This window comes from Mustelus asterias, chromosome 15, assembly GCF_964213995.1.
Source record: "Mustelus asterias chromosome 15, sMusAst1.hap1.1, whole genome shotgun sequence".
Classification (NCBI taxonomy): domain Eukaryota; kingdom Metazoa; phylum Chordata; class Chondrichthyes; order Carcharhiniformes; family Triakidae; genus Mustelus; species Mustelus asterias.
Genome location: NC_135815.1, coordinates 62,229,681 through 62,254,038, shown reverse-complemented (window position 1 = coordinate 62,254,038; position 24,358 = coordinate 62,229,681). Strand labels below are relative to the sequence as shown.

Below are 24,358 nucleotides of genomic sequence, written 5' to 3'. Positions count from 1 at the left end.
ATTCAAGTTCTGTACTACCAAACAACTGAGTTATGCAAAGTGCAGAGTCAGGTTAGATGAGAAATGGTTCTTCCTTTACCAGAGAATTGTGCACTTGTGGAACAGGCTGTTAGCCTGTATGGTGAATGCTGACTGGTTGAATTCCTCCATGTGAGAGCTGGACATATTTATGGATGGGGCAAAGATCACCTCACACAAAAAGTAGATATTCCATGATGTAAATCACAGCTACTGTGATTTCCCAGTCCCGTTTCGATTGCTTAAGGTGGTTGGGAAGAAGTTTCCAGTCTTTTATTGCTTTCCCTTCCCTCATAATCAGTCTTTTATTTTTTGCTTTTCACAGAAGATTACATGGCTCAATAGGGGATAGAGTCATAGAGATTTACAGCATGGAAACAGGCCCTTCAGCCCAACTTGTCCATGTGGCCCAGTTTTTAACCATTAAACTAGTCCCAATTGCCCACATTTGCCCATATACCTCGGTACCCATCTTACCCATGTAACTATCTAAATGCTTTTTAGAAGACAAAATTGTACCCAGCTCTACTACAACCTCTGGCAGCTCTCGTTCCAGACTCATCACCCTCTGAATGAAAAAATTGCCCCTCTGGTCCCTTTTGTACCTCTTCCCTCTGGTCACTTTTGTATCTCTCCCCTCTCACCTTAAACCTGTGCCCTCTAGTTTTGGACTCCCCTACCTTTGGGAAAATATGTTGACTATCTACCTTATCTATGCCCCTCATTATTTTTATATACCTCTATAAGATCCACCCTAAGTCTCCTTCGCTCCAGGGAAGAAAGTCCCTGTCTATCCAGCCTCTCCTTATAACTCAAACCATCAAGCCCTGGTAGCATCCTAGTAAATCTTTTCTGCACTCATTCTAGTTTAATAATATCCTTTCTATAACAGGGTGACCAGAACTGTACACAGTATTCTAAGTGTGGCCTTATCAATGTCTTGTACAACTTCAGCAAGACGTCCCAACTTCTGCATTTAATGTTCTGACCAATGAAACCAAGCATGCCAAATGGCTTCTTCACCACGCTGTCCACCTATGACTCCACTTTCAAGGAGATATGAACTTGGACCCCGAGATCTCTTTGTTCTAGAACTCTCTCCAATGCTCTACCATTAATTGAGTAAGTCCTGCCCTGGTTTGATCTACCAAAATGCATCACCTCACATTTATCTAAATTAAACTCCATCTGCCATTCATCAGCCCATTGGCCCAATTGATCAAGATCCCATTGCAATCCTAGACAACTTTCTTCACTGTCACCATGCCACCAATCTTGGTGTCATCTGCAAACTTACTAACCATGCTCTTAAATTCTCATCCAAATCATTAATATAAATGACAAATAATAGTGGACCCAGCACCGATCCCTGAGGCACACCGCTGGTCACAGGCCTCCAGTTTGAAAAACAACTCTGTTGTTGGAAGTAGAAGATTGGCCAATAGAAGTAGAAGTAGTAGAAGATTCATCATTGAATGGTAGAACAGGCTCAGAGGGCTGAATGGCCTACTCCTCCTCCTATTTCTGATGTGCTTATGAGGGTTTGGTATATGCATGTTAGTATATGCTGTGATGCATAATTCTGCATAGGACAGTTTATATAAACTAGTATGTTCTTTCCGGTTCATAACTTCTGTATGTTCGTGAAAGGGTTAATAGTCACACAAGGTTAAAAATCACACAGGCGGAGAAACAAAGATCTTCTTATAAGGCCTTCACAGACAGACACCAAGGCCATTAGTCTGGCAAAGCACGTAAATCAGACATCTGTAGCTGGAAAATGGGAGTGATCCACATATACAGAAAGGAGCTGTACTATGAAGCTTTCACGCTGATTCGATATTATAATGAAGCAAGCGTAAAGTGATTGTGATTGGTGGCGTATCTCAAGGAATGGGGAGGAGAAACAGCTTGCTCTTAAATTATTTTGACTAAGCTGCATTGCAGTTATAAGATCAGTAATGTTGAAATGTAACCAATTAATATCTGTCTAATGGAAATTCGACTGTCTTAAAAATTTAGAACTTTGTGTTGTAGGTTTGAATTACAGATATAGCAGTAAATCAGGCACTGGAAATTAGCTTAAAAACAACTTGCATTGCTCTGTCACTTTAAGAAGCTGGAAGTGGAAAGTGACATGTTTAAAATTTATGAGCTGTGGCTATCTCTATATTGCGTGCTTAGTTCTGTTTGGAGTCTGTAGAAAAGTTAACTAGTTCAGCAAACAGTTGATTTGATTTTAAATCGCTCTGAAACTCATGGCTGTTAGTTTATAATGGCAGATTTATGGGAAGCAATTAAATGTGCAAATGTTAAGCGTAGGCTGGAGGGATGTGGGATAAGTGTGAAAACTGCACAATTTTGCCAGTAGTGCACTACGTGTGCCCAGTACAACCCTGGAAAAGCAATAAAAATAAAACTACATCACCAGCCTCTTCCCAGAGGGCCGTGGGAACAGATACAGATTAATGTCATAAGTTCTCTGCCCCCATGAGAAATGAAAACAATATTGTCTAGTAATTTTGGATCAATTTACTAGGTGGGTGGAAGCATTCCACACTAGAGATTACTCTGCTTTAACAAATCATAGAGGGGGGGACCAATGCACTGACACGTGAAGGCAGGATCCGAGAGTACCTTAGAGAATTGAGTGAACAATTTGGTTAAGAAAGAAGTTAGAGACTGATAGGCAGTGCAGGATCTGGAGAGGGGTCAGCAAGTTGAAAAATCAAGAGTAACAAAAGTGAGCCACAAGGTGATGGTAAAAGTGGGACCAGAGTACCGTGGTCTCCAACTGCACTGGCATGGACTGTACGAGGTAATTATGACAGCTGCGTGCTTGTAAATACAAGGACAGGAAGTGGGTGGAAGCATTCTACTCCGTTAAAAATGTTTGAAGACCCTAACAAACCTGACGACCACCTGACCGATGGGGACCAACATTAATGTTTTCACAGGTTCATATTTACTCTGAGAACTGTTGTGGAATTGTGTACACCAGCTACCCATCGGAGGAACTGGAGATTGGATAAAGAAGCACAACATCTGGATATCTAAGGTTCTTGTGTCCCAAGGAAGGCCAGAAACATCAATCGGAATCACTGATTCAGTCTGTGGATAGTCTGAGATGGGACTCAGAGATGAAAAAGACTCACAGAGGACAATTTGGGTATTTAACGGATATACGATTCAAATATTGGGTTTGTGGAAATATTTATTCAATGTCACAAAACCTGGCTTTGAGGGCCAGTATTGTCATAAACTATGTAAGCTTGTAATAGATAAGACTTGATTATAGAGATATTAGATGTTACCAGCTTAATAACTGTGGATATCAAAAACATACCTAATGTCCAAACACAATATAGCCCCCCCAGATGGGTTAGTTAGGCTTGGGAAAGCTAAACTTTACTACATGGTGTGACAATGGTATCTCTAGGGGTAACCTACATGGTTTTGGGTTATTAGCAATATTACATTTCAACATGCCACGATCACCCTAATGCCATTAAAAAGGTGGAAGTGCAGCTGCAGGGAATCATTGATGATTATAGAAACATAGAAACATAGAAAAACTACAGTACAAAACAGGCCCTTCGGCCCCACAAGTTGTGCCGAACATATCCCTACCTTTAGGCCTACCTATAACCCTCCATCCTATTAAGTCCCATGTACTCATCCAGGAGTCTCTTAAAAGACCCTATTGAGTTTGCCTCCACCACCACTGACGGCAGCTGATTCCACTTGCCCACCACCCTGTGTGTGAAAAACTTCCCCCCAACATTTCCCCTGTACCTACCCCCCAGCACCTTAAACCTGTGTCCTCTCGTAGCAGCCATTTCCACCCTGGGAAAAAACCTCAGAGTCCACCCGATCTATGCCTCTCAACATCTTTTATACCTCTATTAGGTCTCCTCTCATCCTACGTCTCTCCAAGGAGAAAAGACCGAGCTCCCTCAGCCTATCCTCATAAGGCATGCCACTCAATCCAGGCAACATCCTTGTAAATCTCCTCTGCACCCTTTCAATCTTTTCCACATCCTTCCCTGTAATGATACTTACAGAATTGCCCCTGAACCACGAATACGAGATAAAGGAGCATACAAGGAGGTATCGGGGATTGTTTGGAGTGCAAACTCGGTAGTTAATTCAGTACAATTGTCTGAACTGAATAGCTATTCGTCCTGGGTTGCCACGGAAGTTGGAAAGGGACAATAGTATGGAGCCTACAGAAATGAGTATGCATTCACCTTAATAGACAAAGTGAGGGACTTCCAGAAATATTTAATCACGTAATTGAAGGGATAATTAAGAACACTGAGGCCCAAGACAAAGGGTGGGCGTGTAATAATCTCGCCAGAAATCTGAGAGGTGAGGTTAGGTCTGACATTGAAGATTTGAGATTTGGAACCATTCCCCCGACATTTATTTGTCTGCCTGTACAAAAATAAACTTTCTCAACTTTCACAGGCGTTGTGAAGTTCGAGCATAGAGTGAAATTGTATCGCTAGGCTAGGCTTTGATTGCTGCTAAGACGACAGGTTGTTTTTGAATTTTAACCAATCAATTTGAAATAGGCATTTGAATAGCATCAACTTATCGGATTTGAATTTTATGTTTTGATAACCTGTAAACTAATCATATTGTGGGGACTTTTGGTATGTTATCGGGGGCATAAAGGCCACAGCTCCCAGCTCCAAACTGCCAAAAGATCACCTGCCAGCGACTGCCACAGATCACAGCGAGAGAGAGACACAGACAGTAACTGTCTGCCAGTGTAACAGCCATATTTATGTCATAAAAGAAAACCTCATCTCAATTGTAAATGTAACAACAGAAGAACAGAACACAGAAGAAGTCAGCAAAGACGACAGAAGGTCCCGGAAGACAACAAACCTGATTGCATTTTGAGTGTGACAAAAAATTATATATTTTTTTGTTAATAAGTGAAAATTGTAATTATCTAAACAACATTCCATTAGAATAGTGTTTTATTCAAATTGTTAATGGTTTAGTTAACCTGTTTACTGTTAGTTAGATAAATAAAGTGTTACTTGTTCTTTTATAGAGAAAGTCTCAGGTAGTTATTTTGATTTGACCACTAAAAGCTGTTTAAGTGCAGATAATCCCCCTTCTCACAAACACTTTAACAGATGATGAAGGGAGGTACTTCTGTTTGAGTGGCTGAGTGTTAGTTCCCAGAGAGGAGATGAACCTCCCTTTTGTAACAATGGGACCGACATGAATTAGTAGTCATTCGACCTAGAGGAGGTCTAGAGGGGGCTATAATATTGATTATGTCAGTACCACAGGAAAGTACGTCCTATGAAATCTTTAGTTACAGATTCAAATCAAATCCTAAGGACAGAAGAAGGGGACTGGGTTCACTGAGCCAAATATAAAAGGATACATGACCCATAAGGAGGGCCTGGCATATGGGAGCACGACAGAATGCTGTTCAGAATCAGAGCATTACATAGTGTGTGCTTGTCGGACTCTCGAGCCTCGAGGGAACACCAGCAAAATAATCGTTGATATCCTACCATTGAAGGAGACATGTTAAGCAGTGCAGGTGGGCGCCACTCAGTGATGCACCCCGGAAACAGAGATCATGCCGGGGGTTGACTTTGTGAAAATAATCACAGTTTTTGTCTGTATGTAGCAGACTCATTGGGCCCTATTTTACCATTTTGATTCCCAGTGCTGGGCGGACTTGAAACTGGGAGTGTTTCAGATCCAACCTTTAGACGCATTCTCAGGCACCCCCATACGCACCCTGCCTGCAAAAATATCAGCAATTCCGAACTGCGCAGTGGGAGCCTATGGGCGGGGCTTAATGCATCCGAACCTCTGCAGCTCTGATTAGCGCCTGTAACTGCACATGTGCAGAAAAGAAAATGATAAAATGCTACTCCCCTGCCACATCACTCCCGGGCCAGATAATGCCTTCCCCTGGCCCCCACAGACATTGCCCCATCCCCACAACAATACTGATCCCCTTATTCGCTCCCCCCCCCCCCCCCGCACCCCCATCACCCAGACTGATCGCAGGCCCCTCCCTCTCCACCAAAATCAGGCAGAGTGGTAGCGGACCTCCATTAACCTCCACTGATCTCAGGCAGAATGGCAGCAGACCCCCCTCCACCCCCATCAATCTCAAGCAGAGTGGCAGTGGACCCACCTTCTCTCTACCCCCCCCCCCCAACTTCGATGGAGCATGCCTGTTTCACGCCGGTTCTGGATGGGCGAACATGGTGGTAAAGGGGGAAGTGCCAGTAAAGTTGGGCGTGCAGCCCATTAAGTCAATTTAAATGCCTGCAAATGCATTTAAATGGCCTTCATGCCAGTTTCTGGTGCGGTCCCGATTGCGGCCATTTTTGGGCCTTAGTAAAGGGGAAACCGGCACAGAGGCGGGTGCAGATCACGCTACTTGCCTCACGCCCGACTTTACCAAGTTTTTGCACGCGGCACGGGAGCACAGTGGTTAGCGCTGCTGCTTCACAGTTCCAGGGACCTGGATTCGATTCCCGGCTCGGGTCACTGTGTGGAATTTGCACATTCTCCTCGTGTCTGCGTGGGTTTCCTCCGGGTGCTCCGGTTTCCTCCCACAGTCCAAAGATGTGCGGGTTAGGTTGATTGGCCAGGTTAAAAATTGCCCCTTAGAGTCCTGAGATGCGTAGGTTAGAGGGATTAGCGGGTAAATATGTGGGGGTAGGGCCTGGGTGGGATTGTGGTCGGCGCAGACTCGATGGGCCGAATGGCCTCCTTCTGCACTGTAGGGTTTCTATGATTTCTATGAAAACAGGCGTAACGCAAAGGTAAAATCAGGCCCATTGACTGTGGAAGGTTCCACTTGCTGGAAAAATCTTTGGAATACACATTTGGTGCCTGGTGGGATGACTCATTGTACATTGATGAGACACTGGGGCAAATGGTCCGACAGGCCATACGGGGGACTATGGAAATCACCCATGAATGTGTCTGGCGCTTCAAATATCAGACCCATAAGGAACGTAAACAGGTGAACCTAGCCACCCAGACTGCCAACAGACTGATTCGATCAGGAACACACCATTGCTGAGACCTATTTGTTCAGGGAACTGCCTAACCAATTGATGGAAAATAATCAGGACAGGGATGACTGTAGGGACAGGGGTAGTGTTCCCATGGCGCCCTGAATAAAAGAAAGGGAGAAGTTAAAAGCTGAAATTTACAGCAAAATAGTTCAGGGTACCTCTCAACATCTGGACGGCTGGCCCACCTGAAGGGTTGGGAATGGTATTCTCAACATCATATTGACCTTTTTGGGTGGTCAGCCAATGGCCAAAGGGGGGACTGAAAGGGTTAATAGTCACACAGGTTTAAAAATCACGCAGGTTGAAAAACAAAGGTGTTCTTACAAGAGCCTTCACAGAAAGACACCAAGGCCATTAGTCTGGCAAAGCACGTAAATCAGACATCTATAACTAGAAAATGGGAGTGATCTGGAGATACAGAAATGAGCTGTACTATGAAGTTTTCACGCTGATTGTATATTATAATGGAGCAAGTGTAAAGTGATTGGTTTATGCTAATTACTTGTAAACAATTTTGAAAGATTTAATTGCCTTTGTATCTTGGAAAATGCCACTCTGGCTAGCTACAGGGATGTGAACTGTAGCTTCCCAGGGTCCTTGCTATAGCTTGTATTAAAACACCTGTTTAAGAAAACTCTGTTACTTGTCTGGTTACTCGAGGGTAAAGTTGTGATCAATTAAAAGGCTGACATCAAAGCCCGCAACAGTCTGTATATTAATGCCGGGAGCCGGCTCACAGATTTTGTCCTCCTGGAATCTAAATGAAAAGATTGCCAATATAAAGGTAACTGGAGTATTATTAATGCCTAACTTGCAGGTTGTCATTGGAATTGCATGCAACAATCAGAACACACATTCAATGGATCAGAATGATGAAGCTGCCAGACTGCTAAAGACACCAATAATGTTATATGATGAACATATTATTTTACACTAGAAATTATTCCACAAACTTTCAGATAAACTCTTTGTCAACACTAAAATAATAATAGATCAAATTATTTTTATAATCTTAAATTAGCTTGATCCAGACAAGCAAAACATTTCTTGGTCAATAAAGCCTTGCAGAAAATGCAAATATGTAATCAAATGTACTTAGAGCTCTTAATAGACATACTAGTACCATACCGCAATATAGATAGGAAAAATGCTTTATCAAATCTTGCGCTGCTGGTGATGAACTGTGATTTATGTTTAATTCAATTATGACATTTTAAAAAATTTCTCTGGATTTGGCTGACATGGGAAGGCAGCGTTAATTGCACATCCTTAGTTTCTCCGAGCGCATAAAAATTTAACCACATAACATGGGACTGAAGTGACGCAAGAAGCATTATGGAGTTTCACTCCAATAGTATAGCATTCCTTCAGTACTCAGGAGTGCTTGCCTGGATTATGTGTTCAAGTATCTACATTCATTTCAATCCTGTTAGCTTATTTTTAATTATTGAGTACTGTAATCCACAATCAAAATATATAAAGTCTTCAGTTGGCAATGCTGAACAGCTAGCTTATCTGTAAATGCTTTTAATTACAATTTAGTGGAGAGATTGTTGATGGAGGAACTTCAGTATTCTACTACCAATGAACCCTTCTTGGATATAATATACTCATTCACTATACTCCGCTGAGTATGAATAGCTGTTGGATTTTGGTTTAACTGTTGTTAGCCTGGAGACAGCAAAAGATTATAAAGTAGTTCTGTAAAGACACAAGTGTCAAGATACCACTGACACAAAAATAATTATGCAAATGCATGTATTGCAAGATGGCAGTGAATACACAGACAGATCACCCCATGAAGTTGAAACAAATTCAGCAAACTTTATTGTTGGCTGATCTAGGTTTGCACAAGTTGGAACTATTATTTGGCAGATTGTTATTGATCAGGAGTCTGGAAGTCTGTTGGATATTTTGGGGTAATCTGCTCTCCACTCAACTTTTGCTATTCGCTGAGATTCTGAACTCATGGTGCAACAAATTGGCATTTAAACAATTAGTATCCTGGAGCAACAAGATGTGTCATTGAATTTTTACTTGGTGGTAATTCTATACAGGACTCATGTGGCATATGAATTACCTTCGGTGTCATAATCCAGACTGTTAAAATCAAAGGTTTCTTCAAGCAGGCAAGAATTTGCAGTTGGAGACATCGGTGCAATACTGTTCCTGTTAATGTTAATTTCTTCATGTAGATCATTCAGCCAGTTTTTGGTCCGGGGCCTTATACTCAGCACTCTGCCATTAATCTTAAAGGTGTTAAATCACATTTTAATTAACGGAACAGCACAAATAAATAATTGCACAAAACATGCTTCCGCCTGCCTTTCAATGTATTTCAGATTGTAATAAATTGTTTAGTTAAAAACTCATCTCTCCTCTGGTTCATAGTCAATCACCTGAAATCTGTGCCCTCTGATTGTCAAACCTCCTATAAACTGGAACAGATTCTCATCATGGCTGTAAATTGGGAGAGGGGAGTGTGCAGCGAGACCTGGGTGTCCTTGTGCACCAGTCACTGAAGGTAAGTATGCAGGTGAAGCACGTGGTAAAAAAGGCAAATGGCACGTTGGCCTTCATTGCGAGAGGTTTCGAGTACAGGAGCAGGGATGTTTTGGTGCAATTATGATGTGGAGATGCCGGCATTGGACTGGGGTGAACACAGTAAGAAGTCTCACAACACCAGGTTAAAAACTTTAACCTGGTGCTGTGAGACTTCTTAACTTGATGCAATTATACAGGGCCTTGGTGAGGCCACACCGAGAGTATTGTGTGCAGTTTTGGTCTCCTTTTCTGAGGAAGAGCCCTGTCTATTCCTGTTAGAATTTTATAAGTCTCTATGAGATCCCCCATCATTCGTCTGAACTCCAGTGAAAACAGTCCTAACCTAGTCAATCTCTCCTCATACAACAATCCCGCCATCCCCGGAATCAGCCTAATAAACCTTAATTGCGAGAAGTTTGGAGTACAGGAACAGGGATGTGTTGTTACAATTATACAGGGCCTTGGTGAGGCCACACCTAGTGTGCAGTTTTAGTCTCCTTTTCTGAGGAAGGGTGTTCTTGCTCTCGAGGGAGTGCAACAAAGGTTTACCAGGCTGATTCCAGGGATGGCGGGACTGATGTATGAGGAGAGATTGACTAGGTTAGGATTGTTTTCACTGGAGTTCAGACGAATGAGGGGGATCTCATAGAGACTTATAAAATTCTAACAGGACTAGACAGGGTAAATGCAGAGAGGATATTTCCGATGGTGGGGAGTCCAGAACAGGGGGTCACAATCTGAGGATTATGGGTAGACCATTTAGGACGGTAAGCCTGTGGAATTCATTACCACAGGAAGTAGTTAATGCCAAAACATTGAATGTATTCAAGAGGCGGCTGGATATAGCACTTGGGGTGAATGAGATTAAAGGTAATGGGGAAAAAGCAGGATTAGGCTATTGAGTTGGATGATCAGCCATAATTGTAATGAATGGCAGAATAGGCTCGAAGGGCCAAATGGCCTCCTCCTGCTCCTATCTTCTATGTTTCTATGACCTACTCCGTCAAAACCTCTCACAATGTTGAACTCATCTATTATATCACTCTTTAAAAACCTCTATTCTAAAGTTACTAATTCCAGGTTCTCTGCACTCTCCACATGACTAAAGCCCCTCAGACCATTCTAGCAAATCTCTTCTGCAAATTCTCCAACACTTGGACATTCTTCCTAAAGTGCAATGCTATTCAAAATATTAATTTTGCTGCAACTCAAAGTTTTGCATAATCATTTTCCTCAGTTCTGTTTTTATTAAAGTACATATATTGATTTATTATTGTCACATGTATTAGTATACAGTGAAAAGTAGTTTCTTGCACGCTATACAGACAAAGCATACCATACATAGAGAAGGAAAGGAAAGAGTACAGAATGTAGTGTTACAGTCATAACTAGGGTGTTGAGAAAGATCAATTTAATACTAAATAGGTCCATTCAAAAGCCTCTTATTCCACACCCCACCCCAGATGCAGTGGCAGATATTTAAGGAGACATTTCAGAATACTCAAATCATATATTCCAGAGAGAAAGAAAGACTCCAAGGGAAGGACACACCATCCAGGGCTAACTAAAGAAGTTAAGGATAGCATCAAATTGAAAGAATAAGTGTATGATTTCACAAAGATGAATGGCAAATCAGTAGACTGGACAGTAAATGAAGAACTGCAAAGAATGACTAAAACATTAATAAAGAAGGAATTTAAAGTTTATTTATTAGTTTCACAAATAGACTTACATTAACACTGCAATGAAGTTACTGCACAAATCCCCTAGAAGTGAGTGTACAAGAGAAAGCCAGCGCGAGAAATATAAAAATAGATAGTGTTTCTACAGGCGCTTAAAAGTGAAAAAATCAAAGTATTAATCCTCTAGAAAGTGAAAATAAGGAGTTAATAATGTAAAATAAGGAAATAGTAGATGAATTGAACACATATTTAGCATCTGTCTTCACTGTAGAGGATTCAAATAACATTCCAGAAATAATTATAAATTAGGTGGTGAAAGGGAGGGAGGAACTTAAAACAATTACAATCACCAGGGAAAGGAATATAGAGAAAATTATTAGAACAAAAATCTGACATGTGCCCAGGTCCTGATGGTTTTCAGCAGCACAGTGGGCTGGAAGAATCACCCCCATAATTTGGGATTCTGGTCCAGGGCTCTCACAATGTAGAATGTACATCCTGCAGGATGTGGGAACTTGTACAGACACAAAGTGCCCTCAATGATTACATCTACAGCTGCAGAAAGCTGAGCTCCAGGTTGTGGAAATCGAACTGTGACTAGAGTAACTGTGATGAATTCACAAGGCTGAAGATTAATTGGATGGTAGGTTTAGAAGCACATGGGCAGCAAGGTAATGACCAAAGTAGCTTAAAGATACAGTCAGGTCATGCAGGAATCCCCGAGGCGTTCTTGCTCTCTAACCCTTTTCCATTTTGGATACTGCTGAGTAAGATGGTTCCTCAGAGGACTGTAGCAAGAACCAAGTTTCTGGCACCATGGGTGGCTCAGCTGCACAGCAAGGGAGGAGGAAGAGTGGAAGTACTGTAGCGGTATGGGATTAGGGGAGCAGACAGACATTCCTGTGGCCATAGACATGATTCAGGGATGGTATGTTCCCTCTCTGGAGCCAGGGTCAAGGTTGTCACAGGACATTCTTTAGGTGGGTGATGACTAAGGGATTTTCACAGTACCTTAATTGCGGTGTTAATGTAAGCCTACTTGTGACACTAATAAATAAACATAAAAAACTTTTTAAAAATCTCATGCTACTGATATGCAATGGCAACACATGTGGTATTTGCCACAAACAGGATCTGCCATTAAGTTAAAAAGTAGTACTACCTATCACACAAATGAGTACTGTAGCATATGAATTTTAGTGCCGGGGTGATGCTGGTATGTGGACTATACGTCCCAATGACTGATGAAGGCAGATTGTATCAAACAGCATGTCCCAGCTGCTGTTCACAATGGGCAAGATACAGACCATATCTAACCAGCCCGTACTTGCAAAACTCAAAACAGAATGCAGAAATTAGATGTGCTTCTGTGATTTGACAACATTTTCTAAATAATCCTCAGTGTGCTAAGAATTACACTGACAACCAATGTCAATTGGGCTCACACTATGGCGCATTTGCATGCACTAGAAGCTGCATGTAATAACACACAGAGCCCTGTTCTTTGCAGACAGAAAAAAACGAACACAATCGCATCTGCTTCAGCTAAACAAAATGAATGTCAGCCCTTCACAGATTCATTCCTCAGGGCAATGCCTTGAGTAATCAGTGTCAAGTTACCTGGTTTAAATTTTAAACAATGCTTGGCAGTTAACTGTCAGTCACTATTATCTGTAGCATTATGCATGACAATGCCTCTACCAATCAGAATACCACTTACCATCCAATCAGCACTATCCATGTTATTGGATAGGCACATGGAGCACACCAGGATGATAGGAAGTGGGATAGCTTGATCTTGGTTTCAGATAAAGCTCAGCACAACATCGTGGGCCGAAGGGCCTGTTCTGTGCTGTACTGTACTGTTCTATGTTCTATGTTCTCATGCAGTGTAAATTTGTTGTTTCCACTAACACTGGTATTTTTGCAAATCGTTCTGATGAGGGCCAGGTGAAAAGCTTCAACAAAAAATCTTTTTTGAGAAATATTCAAATTCTATACTACCAAACAACTATTTCTAGTGGGATCATGTATGCAATCCTTCCAATAGTATCTGAAGAATTCTGAACAATTAAAACCAATGCATTCACCAATTCTAAACCTCTTTTAGAATCCCAAGTTTTAGCTCATCAGGTCTAAGGGATTTATTGCCACTTTGTCCCATTCTTTTGAAAAACCATTCTACTAGGTTCAACAGATTCGGGGCAGAGCAGACACCTATTTTTAGATGCTAGAATTGGTTTGGGATTTTAATCAAATACAATTTGAATATATTGAGATGACTGCTTACTTCGGTCAGCGCCAGTGTCACTTAACAAAACTCTGCAGTTAAGATGGTGAAAGGCAGGAACCAAGCAGTAAAAAGAAACAGAGCCCTAAATCATCATTTTAATAGATTTACTGACCCCTTTCCATGGAAGGAGTTAAAATGCAAGCTGGAAACCATTCTGCATCAAAACCAGACTTACCTTTATTCCATCTAGATCCAAACTTTTCAAAGCCATCCGGCTATCCTGAAAAGTTACCAGCATCTGTCCATGATCAAACCTAACAGGAAAAAAGTAAAACAATTATTGTCCTGCCATGTAAAGTTATCTTTAGCAAAACCAATGCGAGAAAAGCAGCTCCCCTCAGGATCAACTTGAATGGGTAGACACTGAGAGATTGTTTTCCACTGGTCAGTGGTAAGTGGTACTGATCCACGTCAGATCAGCCATGATCTTATTGAATGGCGGGGCAGGCTCGAGGGGCTAGATGGCCTACTCCTGCTCCTATTTCTCATGTTCTTATTGTTCTTATGGTCAAGGAGTCTTAAATCCCAGGAAGGACACAGTCCCAGGATAAGGGGCCAATCATTTAGGATTGAGAGGAGAGGAAATTACTTCACTCAAAGGGTTGTGAGTCTGCATCTTTGGAATTCTCTACCTCAAGAGGATTGTGGATGTTCCATCATTCAATACATTTAAGGCGGAGAGATTTTTAGACTCACATGGAATCAAGAGATATGGGGAGTTAGTGGAGCTGAAGCCCAAGGTCAGCCATGATCATACTGAATGGAGGAGCAGGCTCAATGGGCTCTTGTTGTGTTCTTGTGAACTTGGTAGTCAGGCATAATGCACAACAACACATCAATAGCATTGGCATACTGCCGCAATTCATTTCAGTTCTGTAGAAGTTGGGTGGACAAGTTTTAGGTCAATAATGACACACAACTCTGCTGCTATTAACAAATGAGGGCAGATACTGAAGCAGTCGGTGTCCGTATGCAACAAGTCCTGGATGACACAGATCATACTTATCCCGGTTATGGAGCCAGCCTGGTGCAGAATGCAGGCTGCGGTTTGTAACCCACACCTGCACACATCCTAAACTCACATTAGTGAAAACTGGGGGCACCAGGAATGAGTTGGAAATCCTGGAATTAGGTCCCGGCTATCTCTTATAGACCTCCACAGAGTCTCCCCGACTCCATGATAATCCAGCCTAACATTCCAGTTCAATGATTTGCTATTCCATTCATTCTGAAGATAGGTCTTTGACTTGAAAGGTTAGCTCTTGGCTGGATTTTACCAGTCTTCTGGGAATGATCTGGGAGATGGGCAGCTCTGTAAAATGACAAGGGAAGGTACAGTGCCCATCATTTTGCCGACGCCATGGCATTTTACCAACAGTGTGGAACGTGGAAGACGGCAATCTGTTGCATGGAGAGACTGCCTGGTGAACCCTGAATGCCTCCTTGTAGGATGAGAGCCAGGGGGACCTCTAATCAAACATGGAGGAGGCTCTGCAGCATGGAGGGGACCTCCCACAAATGGGAGAAGCAGAGCTGTCCTGATTCATTGTTGATTGCTGCAGCTGTGTCAATAAAATCTCAGCCTTTACTTCTCTCTCCATCAATACTCAGACCTGCTGAGTATTTTCAGCAACTTTTGTCTTTATTAAACATGCTCTTCACACTTGAATGAGGTACGTCAATAGATAGCAATAGTTTCCTTACAACAATTAATAATGGTCATTTTTACTCAAACTCTTTTCTTGATTTCGATAAAAGACAAAGATAAAATTGAACCAATGTTTTCAGGACCATTTATTTCTGGTAACCACCACTTACCTCACCAGTAAAATAGTGCCATAACTCTGAAGGCAATTAGTAATTTCATTGCTTAGGTCATCTGGAAATGCCTCTCTTTCTGAACTGGTTGCTCCTTTGAGACATATCACCACAGTTGCATCTGAAGGCCCCAGGGAGGATGTAATTTCTTGGAATACTTTCTCACGTTCAAAAATATCCACCTCCTGAATATTCACTTCAAAGACAGCTAACACAGGCCTGTATTTGAATTGTGAAATGGGGAATTGTAAAAGTATGCAAGATGAAACATCAACATTAAAACTGGTGTGAACGCATTAACACATCATCAAAGCTTTGGTTCTAATATTATCGCAATTCAAAATGTTCCCAACAGTTCTTTAAAATCACAGCCTCTTCACAGCCAGACTAAATGCGGAAAATAATTTACATCAATATTTTACTTGAATTGGAGTGTCACATTCATATTTTTATTGAAAAATGTAGCAGTTAATTCTGCTGAATAGACAGAGACCTAACAAAAAAAGTTTAGCATTGTGTCAGATCCGGGGCCGACAGAGTGGTCAACTATTGATGCCAGGTTGGCATTGCCAAGGACAGGCCAGCAAGGTAGCCCTTTTGTGGCCGGGGGGGGGGGGGGGGGGGGGGGGGGGGGGGGGGTAGATGCAATAGTTGATAGGTTGATAGGGTGGGGGGAGCTCTCCATGCATGCTTTGAGATCGAAGCACTCTTCGAAAGTGGCACCCCAATTGACCCCGCAATATGGCAGTATAAACCACGCAACTACACCCCCACTCCCCCCAATCTTTGTTCCATCAAAGTATCAGAATATCTGGTGAGAAAACCTGGCTGTGTTTCTGGAGAGAAACATGCAGATTTTCAATCAGAACCTGACACTTTGCCATCTCTTTGTAAAATTCCATCCTATTTTTTTCATCACCACATGTCTTCCGAGGCCTATCCATGGAAGATACTGGGTGATTTGGCATGGAGGTGGCATGGAACTAAGAGGGGAAAGATGGAGGAAGGAATTAGGGAATGGGGGCGTCGGGTGAGGGGGGGGGGGAGTAAGGGTTAATAGCATCTAAACCAACTAGGGAGAAGTCACAGAGAACTAAGACTAGCGTTCTCACCTGCTCCAAAATCTGTCTGGGATCGGAATCTGGGTTGGCACACCAAATTCAGTCTTGCCCCAAAGCAAAAATTGGGTCCAAAGAGGCCCTTTAAGCTGAGATAGGTCTGCCATTTCGGGTACTTTCCTGGCTCGAGCTACCCTCCATAGTAGCAAAAATCTGGCTTTAATGTTTTAATGAATATAATTGATCCCATAGAATCCCTACAGTGCAAAAGAGGCCATTCAGCCCATTGAGTCTGCACCATCTCTCTGATAGAGTATCTTACCCATGCCAATTTTTTTTTTTATTCATTCGTGGGACATTGTCATTGCTGGCTGGCCAGCACTTATGGCCCATCCTTATTTATCTGAGGGCGGTTGAGAGTCAGCCATATTGCTGTGGGTCTGGAGTCACATGTAGGCTAGACAAGGTAAGGATGGCAGATTTCCTTCCCTAAACGACATTGATGGCACTGAAGCGAGGCGATTTCCTGCAAACTGTGCCCAGCATACCTTCTAATTCTATCTTTTACTCTTGTTCTATGCTTTTAAAACTTTATTCTAACTGGACACACCGAATCTGAAGCTGACCTGGACCAGCCGACCATGTGGGACCTGCAGCCAGTTCTACAGTCCCAGAGTCGGGGATTTCCCTACACTGGCTCACAGTGCACAGGAAAATGCCCTGGAAGCCAGGGCCTTCAATCTGCCAGCCCCCAGTGACCAGGAAAATGCCGCCACAACCTCAGTCTTCACTCTCGAGACTCCAGCTGGCACTCTCTCGGCCTCTACAGCTCAGGAAAACGATGCCTTCATACTGCTGGTTTCCAATCAGACCTGCATCCCTGGGGCTGGAGCCTTCTCCCCCAAAACTCCCATCAAACCTGATAGCTAGACCAGTAAGTCTGGAGCCGGATCCTCCACTCCACCAGCCCCCAACCCCTCTGACCCAGAGAGCTGCGACCTTCTGCAGGCCACAAGCACTCCCCCCACTCCCCCCTTCTACAATCGCCCCACACTCCTAAAAATCAACTCCCACTGCCTAAAAATCACAAACACTGCTCTTTTAAATTTACTTGCAGTTCTAGAGATCCTCCAATCTCCGAAGGAAGACTCCAAGCTGACAGTGACCCTAAGGACCCCAACATGTAGACCTGGACATCAGGTCTACTGTGACCCCAGAGACATCATGCACTTACCAACCTTCGCGCATCCATGCTGGAGCATTGTCTGGACATCCTCTGACCTCCAAAGACAAGCCGCAGCCCGACAGTGACCCGGAACACCCAACCATGCAGACACATCTACCGATGCAGGAACCGCAAACAAGGCAACAAATCCTCCATTCACACACCGACCAGAGAGAAGAACCTCATTGGACACACCTTACACTGCATACTACTCTCACTGTCTCCCAGGCCCGAAAAGAAGCAGTCATTCCAGGAAGCATGGAAAACATGCAGGCTTGCAGGTGAGAGTGGAACAACACGGTCCCAAGGCTCCCCTTCCCCAGCTTACTCCTGGCAAATGTCCAATCTCTAGAAAACAAGCTAGACGAACTTAAAGTCAGACTCACTTTCAAAAGAGAATTGAAGGACTGCTGTGTGCTCTGTTTCAAGGAGACATGGCTTACTCCTGCTTCACCAGACAGTGCCCTACAACTAGGGGGCTTCTCAATCCACAAAATGTACCGCATCACGGTCTCCGGCAAGACGAGGGGAGGTGGGGTCTGCCTTCTAATCAACACCTCATGGTGCCTAGACATAGCTACACTGGCACGTTTCTGCTCAGTAAGGAGTCTATCAACACCAGGTTAAAGTCAAAGAACAAAGAACAAAGAACAGTACAGCACAGGAAACAGGCCCTTCGGCCCTCCAAGCCTGCGCCGCTCCTTGGTCCAACTAGACCAATCGTTTGTATCCCTCCATTCCCAGGCTGCTCATGTGACTATCCAGGTAAGTCTTAAACGATGTCAGCGTGCCTGCCTCCACCACCCTACTTGGCAGCGCATTCCAGGCCCCCACCACCCTCTGTGTAAAAAACATCCCTCTGATGTCTGAGTTATACTTCGCCCCTCTCAGCTTGAGCCCGTGACCCCTCGTGATCGTCACCTCCGACCTGGGAAAAAGCTTCCCACTGTTTACCCTATCTATACCCTTCATAATCTTGTACACCTCTATTAGATCTCCCCTCATTCTCCGTCTTTCCAAGGAGAACAACCCCAGTCTACCCAATCTCTCCTCATAGCTAAGACCCTCCATACCAGGCAACATCCTGGTAAACCTTCTCTGCACTCTCTCCAATGCCTCCACGTCCTTCTGGTAGTGCGGCGACCAGAACTGGACGCAGTACTCCAAATGTGGCCTAACCAGCGTTCTATACAGCTGCATCATCAGACTCCAGCTTTTATACTCTATACCCCATCCTATAAAGGCAAGCATACCATATGCCTTCTTCACCACCTTCTCCACCTGTGTTGCCACCTTCAAGGATTTGTGGACTTGCACACCTAGGTCCCTCTGTGTTTCTATACTCCTGATGACTCTGCCATTTATTGTATAACTCCTCCCTACATTATTCCTTCCAAAATGCATCACTTCGCATTTATCCGGATTAAACTCCATCTGCCACCTCTCCGCCCAATTTTCCAGCCTATCTATATCCTGCTGTATTGCCCGACAATGCTCTTTGCTATCCGCAATTCCAGCCATCTTCGTGTCATCCGCAAACTTGCTGATTACACCAGTTACACCTTCTTCCAAATCATTTATATATATCACAAATAGCAGAGGTCCCAGTACAGAACCCTGCGGAACACCACTGGTCACAGACCTCCAGCCGGAAAAAGACCCTTCGACCACTACCCTCTGTCTCCTATGGCCAAGCCAGTTCTCCACCCATCTAGCCACTTCTCCTTGTATCCCATGAGCCTTAACCTTCTGAACCAACCTGCCATGTGGGACTTTGTCAAATGCCTTACTGAAATCCATATAGACGACATCCACGGCCCTTCCTTCATCAACCGTTTTTGTCACTTCCTCAAAAAACTCCACCAAATTTGTAAGGCACGACCTCCCTCTTACAAAACCATGCTGTCTGTCACTAATGAGATTGTTTCGTTCTAAATGCACATACATCCTGTCTCTAAGAATCCTCTCCAACAACTTCCCTACCACGGACGTCAAGCTCACCGGCCTATAATTTCCTGGGTTATCCCTGCTACCCTTCTTAAACAACGGGACCACATTCGCTATCCTCCAATCCTCAGGGACCTCACCCGTGTCCAAAGAAGCGACAAAGATTTCCGTCAGAGGCCCAGCAATTTCACCTCTCGTCTCCCTGAGCAGTCGAGGAAAGATGCCATCAGGCCCTGGGGCTTTGTCAGTTTTAATGTTCCCTAAAAAACCTAACACTTCCTCTCTTGTAATGGAGATTTTCTCTAACGGGTCAACACCTCCCTCCGAGACACTCCCGGTTAACACGCCCCTCTCCTTCGTGAATACCGATGCAAAGTATTCATTTAGGATCTCCCCTATTCCCTTGGGTTCTAAGCATAATTCCCCTCCTTTGTCCCTGAGAGGTCCGATTTTCTCCCTGACAACTCTTTTGTTCCTAACGTATGAATAGAATGCCTTAGGATTCTCCTTAATCCTGCCTGCCAAGAACATCTCGTGACCTCTTTTTGCCCTTCTAACTCCCCGTTTGAGATCTTTCCTACTCTCTCTGTATTCCTCCAGAGCTCCATCTGTTTTCAGTTGCCTGGACTTAACGTACGCCTCCCTTTTCGTTTTAATCAGATCCTCAATTTCCCTGGTTATCCACGGCTCTCGAATCCTACCTTTCCTATCTTTCCTTTTTACAGGCACATGCCTATCCTGCAGCCTTATCAATAGTTCCTTAAAAGAGTCCCACATGCCAGACGCGGACTGGCCAACAGGTTTATTTGGTAGCAAACGCCACTAGCCACATGATAACCTGATAGTCAGGTTCCGCACACATGAGGACGGCCTCAACCGGGATCTTGGGTTCATGTCACACTATCTGTAACTCCCACAACTTGCCTGGACTTGCAATGTCCCACTGGCTGTCCTGTCTGGAGACAATACACATTTCTTTAACCTGTGCTAATGCTCTCTCCACTCACATTGTCTGTACCTTTAAGAGTTGATTAGCTGTAAAGACTCGCATTCCAATCATTATTCTGTAAATTGAGTTTGTGTCTTTATATGCCCTGTTTGCTGTTTATGAGCAGATCTTCCACTCACCTGATGAAGGAACAGCGCTCCGAAAGCTAGTGGCGTTTGCTACCAAATAAACCTGTTGGACTTTAACCTGGTGTTGTTAGACTCCTTACTGTGTTTACCCCAGTCCAACGCCGGCATCTCCACATCAAGTTTCTGCTCCCCAGACCTAGAATACATGACGCTAAAATGCCACCCCTACTACCTTCTGCGGGAGTTCACTTCTGTTATCCTGACAGCAATTTCCATCCCACCTGACGTGGACGTGAAGACTGCGCTAGATGAAATATACACCACGACAAAGCCTTGAGACGAAACATCCCAAGGCCTTGTTCATTGTGACCAGGGACTTCAATCAGGCCGAGCTCAAGAGCGTTTTACCAAGATACCACCAACACATCTCCTGTTCCATCAGAGTCTCAAACATCCTAGACCACTGCTACACAAATATCAAAAATGCCTACCGCTCTATCGCCAGCTCACACTTTGGTAAATCGCATGCTATGTTGGTCTGAGGAATCAGATGATCTCCTACGGGACTGCTTAGAGTCAGTAGACTGGTCAGTATTTAAAAACTCTTCAACCAGCCTGAATCAGTACGCCACTACAGTAACTGACTTCATTTGTAAGTCTATAGAAGACAGTGTGCCAAAGAAGCAAATCTGCGTGTTTCCCAACTGGAAACCATGGATGAACAGGGATATCCACTGCCTGCTTAAGTCCTGGCCTGAGGTGTTCAGGCCATGCGACACTGACCTATATAAGAATGCCAGATATGATCTATGAAGATCCATCAAAGATGCCAAAAGACAGTACCAGACCAAGTTAGAATCCCAGGCTAGCCACATGAACTCCCGCCGACTATGGCAAGGTCTGCAAGACATAACAAGCTACAAGATGAAGGCAGGTAAAATTGCCGGCTCCAATGCATTCCTCCCTGATGAGCTCAATGCATTCTATGCCAGTTTTGAGCAAGAGGTCAGTGAGAGCACACCCTCCATCCCCGAAGCCTCGGACGAAACTGTATGTGAGGTCACCATTGCCAACGTCAGAGCAACCTTCTCAAAACTCAACTCAAGGAAAGCAACTGGCCCAGAATGTGTATCTGGACAAGCACTCAGGCCCTGCTTGGGCCAGCTGGCAGGGGTATTCGTAGACATCCTCAACCTCTCTTTACACCAATCTGAGGCCGCTACCTGCTTCAAGAAGACAACCATCATGCTGTTACCAAAGAAAAGCCTGGTAGCATGCCTTAATGACTATAATCCGTTGGCTCTAATAGCCATCATAATGAAATGCTTTGAAAGGTTAGTCATGACACAAATCAATTCCTGCCTCCCAGCCTGCCTGGATCCACTACAGTTTGCCGATCACCCCAACAGGTCCACAGCAGACGCCATCCCCCTGGCCCTACACTCAAGCCTGGAACACCTAGATAACAAAGACACCAACGTCAGACTCCTAGTCATAGAGTATAGCTCAGCCTTCAACACCATTATTCTTATGCAACTCAGCTGAAAACTTTGGGGCCTGGGGCTCAGCCCCCTCCCTCTGTGACTGGATCCTAGACTTCCGAACCTACAGATCACAGTCAGTAAGGATAGGCAACAACACCTCTTCCACGATCATCCTCAACACCGGTGCCTCACAAGGCTGTGTCCTCAGCCCCCTACTATACTCCTTATACATCTATGATTGCGCGGCCAAATTCCCCTCCAACTCGATTTTCAAGTTCGCTGATGATACGACCGCTGTGGGTCAGATCTCAAACAATGATGAGACACAATACAGAAAAGAGATAGAGAATCTGGTGAACTGGGGAGAGGTTGGAGAAACTTGGTTTGTTCTCACTGGAACGACGAAGGTTGAGGGACGACCTGATAGAAGTCTACAAGATTATGATGGGCATGGACAGAATGGATAGTCAGAAGCTTTTTCCAAAGTGTAAGAGTCAATTACTAGGGGGCATAGGTTTAAGGTGCGAGGGGCAAGGTTTAAAGGAGATGTACGAGGCAAGTTTTTTTACACAGAGGGTGGTGGGTGACTGGAACCCGCTGCCAGGGGAGGTAATGGAAGCAGACATGATAGTGACTTTTAAGGGGCATCTGGACAAATACATGAATAGGATGGGAATAGAGGGATATGGTTTCCGGGAGAGTAGGGGGTTTTAGTTAAGTCGGACAGCACGGTCAGTGCAGGCTTGGTGGGCCACAGGGCCTGTTCCTATGCTGTAATTTTCTTTGTTCCTTGGTGCGGCGACAATATTCTCTTGCTCAATGTCAAAAAAACGAAGGAGATTGACATCAACTTCAGGAGGTGTAGTGGAGGGCATGCCCCTGTCTACATCAATGGGGATGAAGTAGAAATGGTCAAGAGCTTCATATTTTTAGGTGTCCAGATCACCAACTACCTGTCCTGGATCCTCTATGCTGAGGCTATCATTAAGAAAGCCCACCAATGTCTCTACTTTCTCAGGAGGCTAAGGAAATTTGGCATGTCCACTACAACTCTCACCAATGTTTACAGATGTACCACAGAAAGCATTATTTCCGGTTGTACCACAGCTTGGTATGGCTCCTGCTCTGTTCAAGGCCGCAATAAACTACAAAGGGCTGTGAATGAAGCCCAGTCTATCACTCAACCAGCCTCCCATCCACTGACACTGTCTACACTTCCCGCTGCCTCAGAAATGCAGCCGCCATAATCAAGAACCCAATGCACCCTGGACATACACTCCATTCCGCCTACTCCCATCTGGATAAAGATACAGAATTCTGAGATCACGTACCAACCGATTCAAAAACAGCTTTTTCCCTGAATCTCGCATTAAGTTGAACTTTCTCTACACCCTAGCAATGACTGTAACACTACATTCTTCACTGTCTCCTTTCCTTCCCTCCCCTATGTATGGTATGCTTTGTCTGTATAGCGCGCAAGAAACAATACTTTTCACTGTATGCTAATACATGTGACAATAACAAATCAAATCAAAGACATCAGTGAACCAGGTCGGCTGTTCCGACAATTAACAAATGGTTTCATGGCCATCAGTAGATTTTAAATTCCAGATATTTTTTATTGAATGCAAATTCCACCATCTGCCTTGGCAGGATTCGAACCCGGGTCCCCAGAATATGAGCTGAGTTTCTGGATTAATGGCCTAGTGGTATTACCGCTAGACTATTTCTTCCCCTAATTCCCTATCCCCATCCCTGCAAATCCACACATTTACTATGGCTACACATCCTGGGACACTAAGGGGCAATTTCACATGGCCAATCCACCTAACCTGCATATACTTGGACTGTGGGAAGAAACCCACGCAGACACGGGGAGAATGTGCAAACTCCACACAGTCACTCAAGGCTGAAACTGAACCAGGGACCCTGGAGCAGTGCTAACCAGTGCGCCATCATGAAACACCACGTTTAAGCAAAACAAAGCTAAAAGCTCCAATTCCTGACCCCAGGGGCTTTCTATGGGGGAAGTGGGGTGATCTAATGGTTGCAGGGCCTGGGATACCAGAGGAAACATCCCAACTCCTCCCAGCACACAAGCAGTGAATGCATTAGCTGCCAGGTTTACCGAGCCAC

The 24,358-nt window shown here is 44.0% G+C and overlaps 1 protein-coding gene across 1 annotated transcript in view; it reads right to left on the bottom strand.

The window, feature by feature from the left end:
• The window catches only part of LOC144504829 (synaptojanin-2-like), a 249,212-nt gene that overhangs the window by 31,130 nt on the left and 193,724 nt on the right, over window positions 1-24,358 (bottom strand). The window contains exons 19-21 of the mRNA XM_078230581.1: window positions 15,432-15,650; window positions 13,789-13,867; window positions 9,175-9,343 (exon numbers count right to left, since the gene is read on the bottom strand). Of these exons, the coding sequence (XP_078086707.1) occupies window positions 9,175-9,343; window positions 13,789-13,867; window positions 15,432-15,650 (467 nt within the window). The remainder of the gene's footprint in view (window positions 1-9,174; window positions 9,344-13,788; window positions 13,868-15,431; window positions 15,651-24,358) is intronic.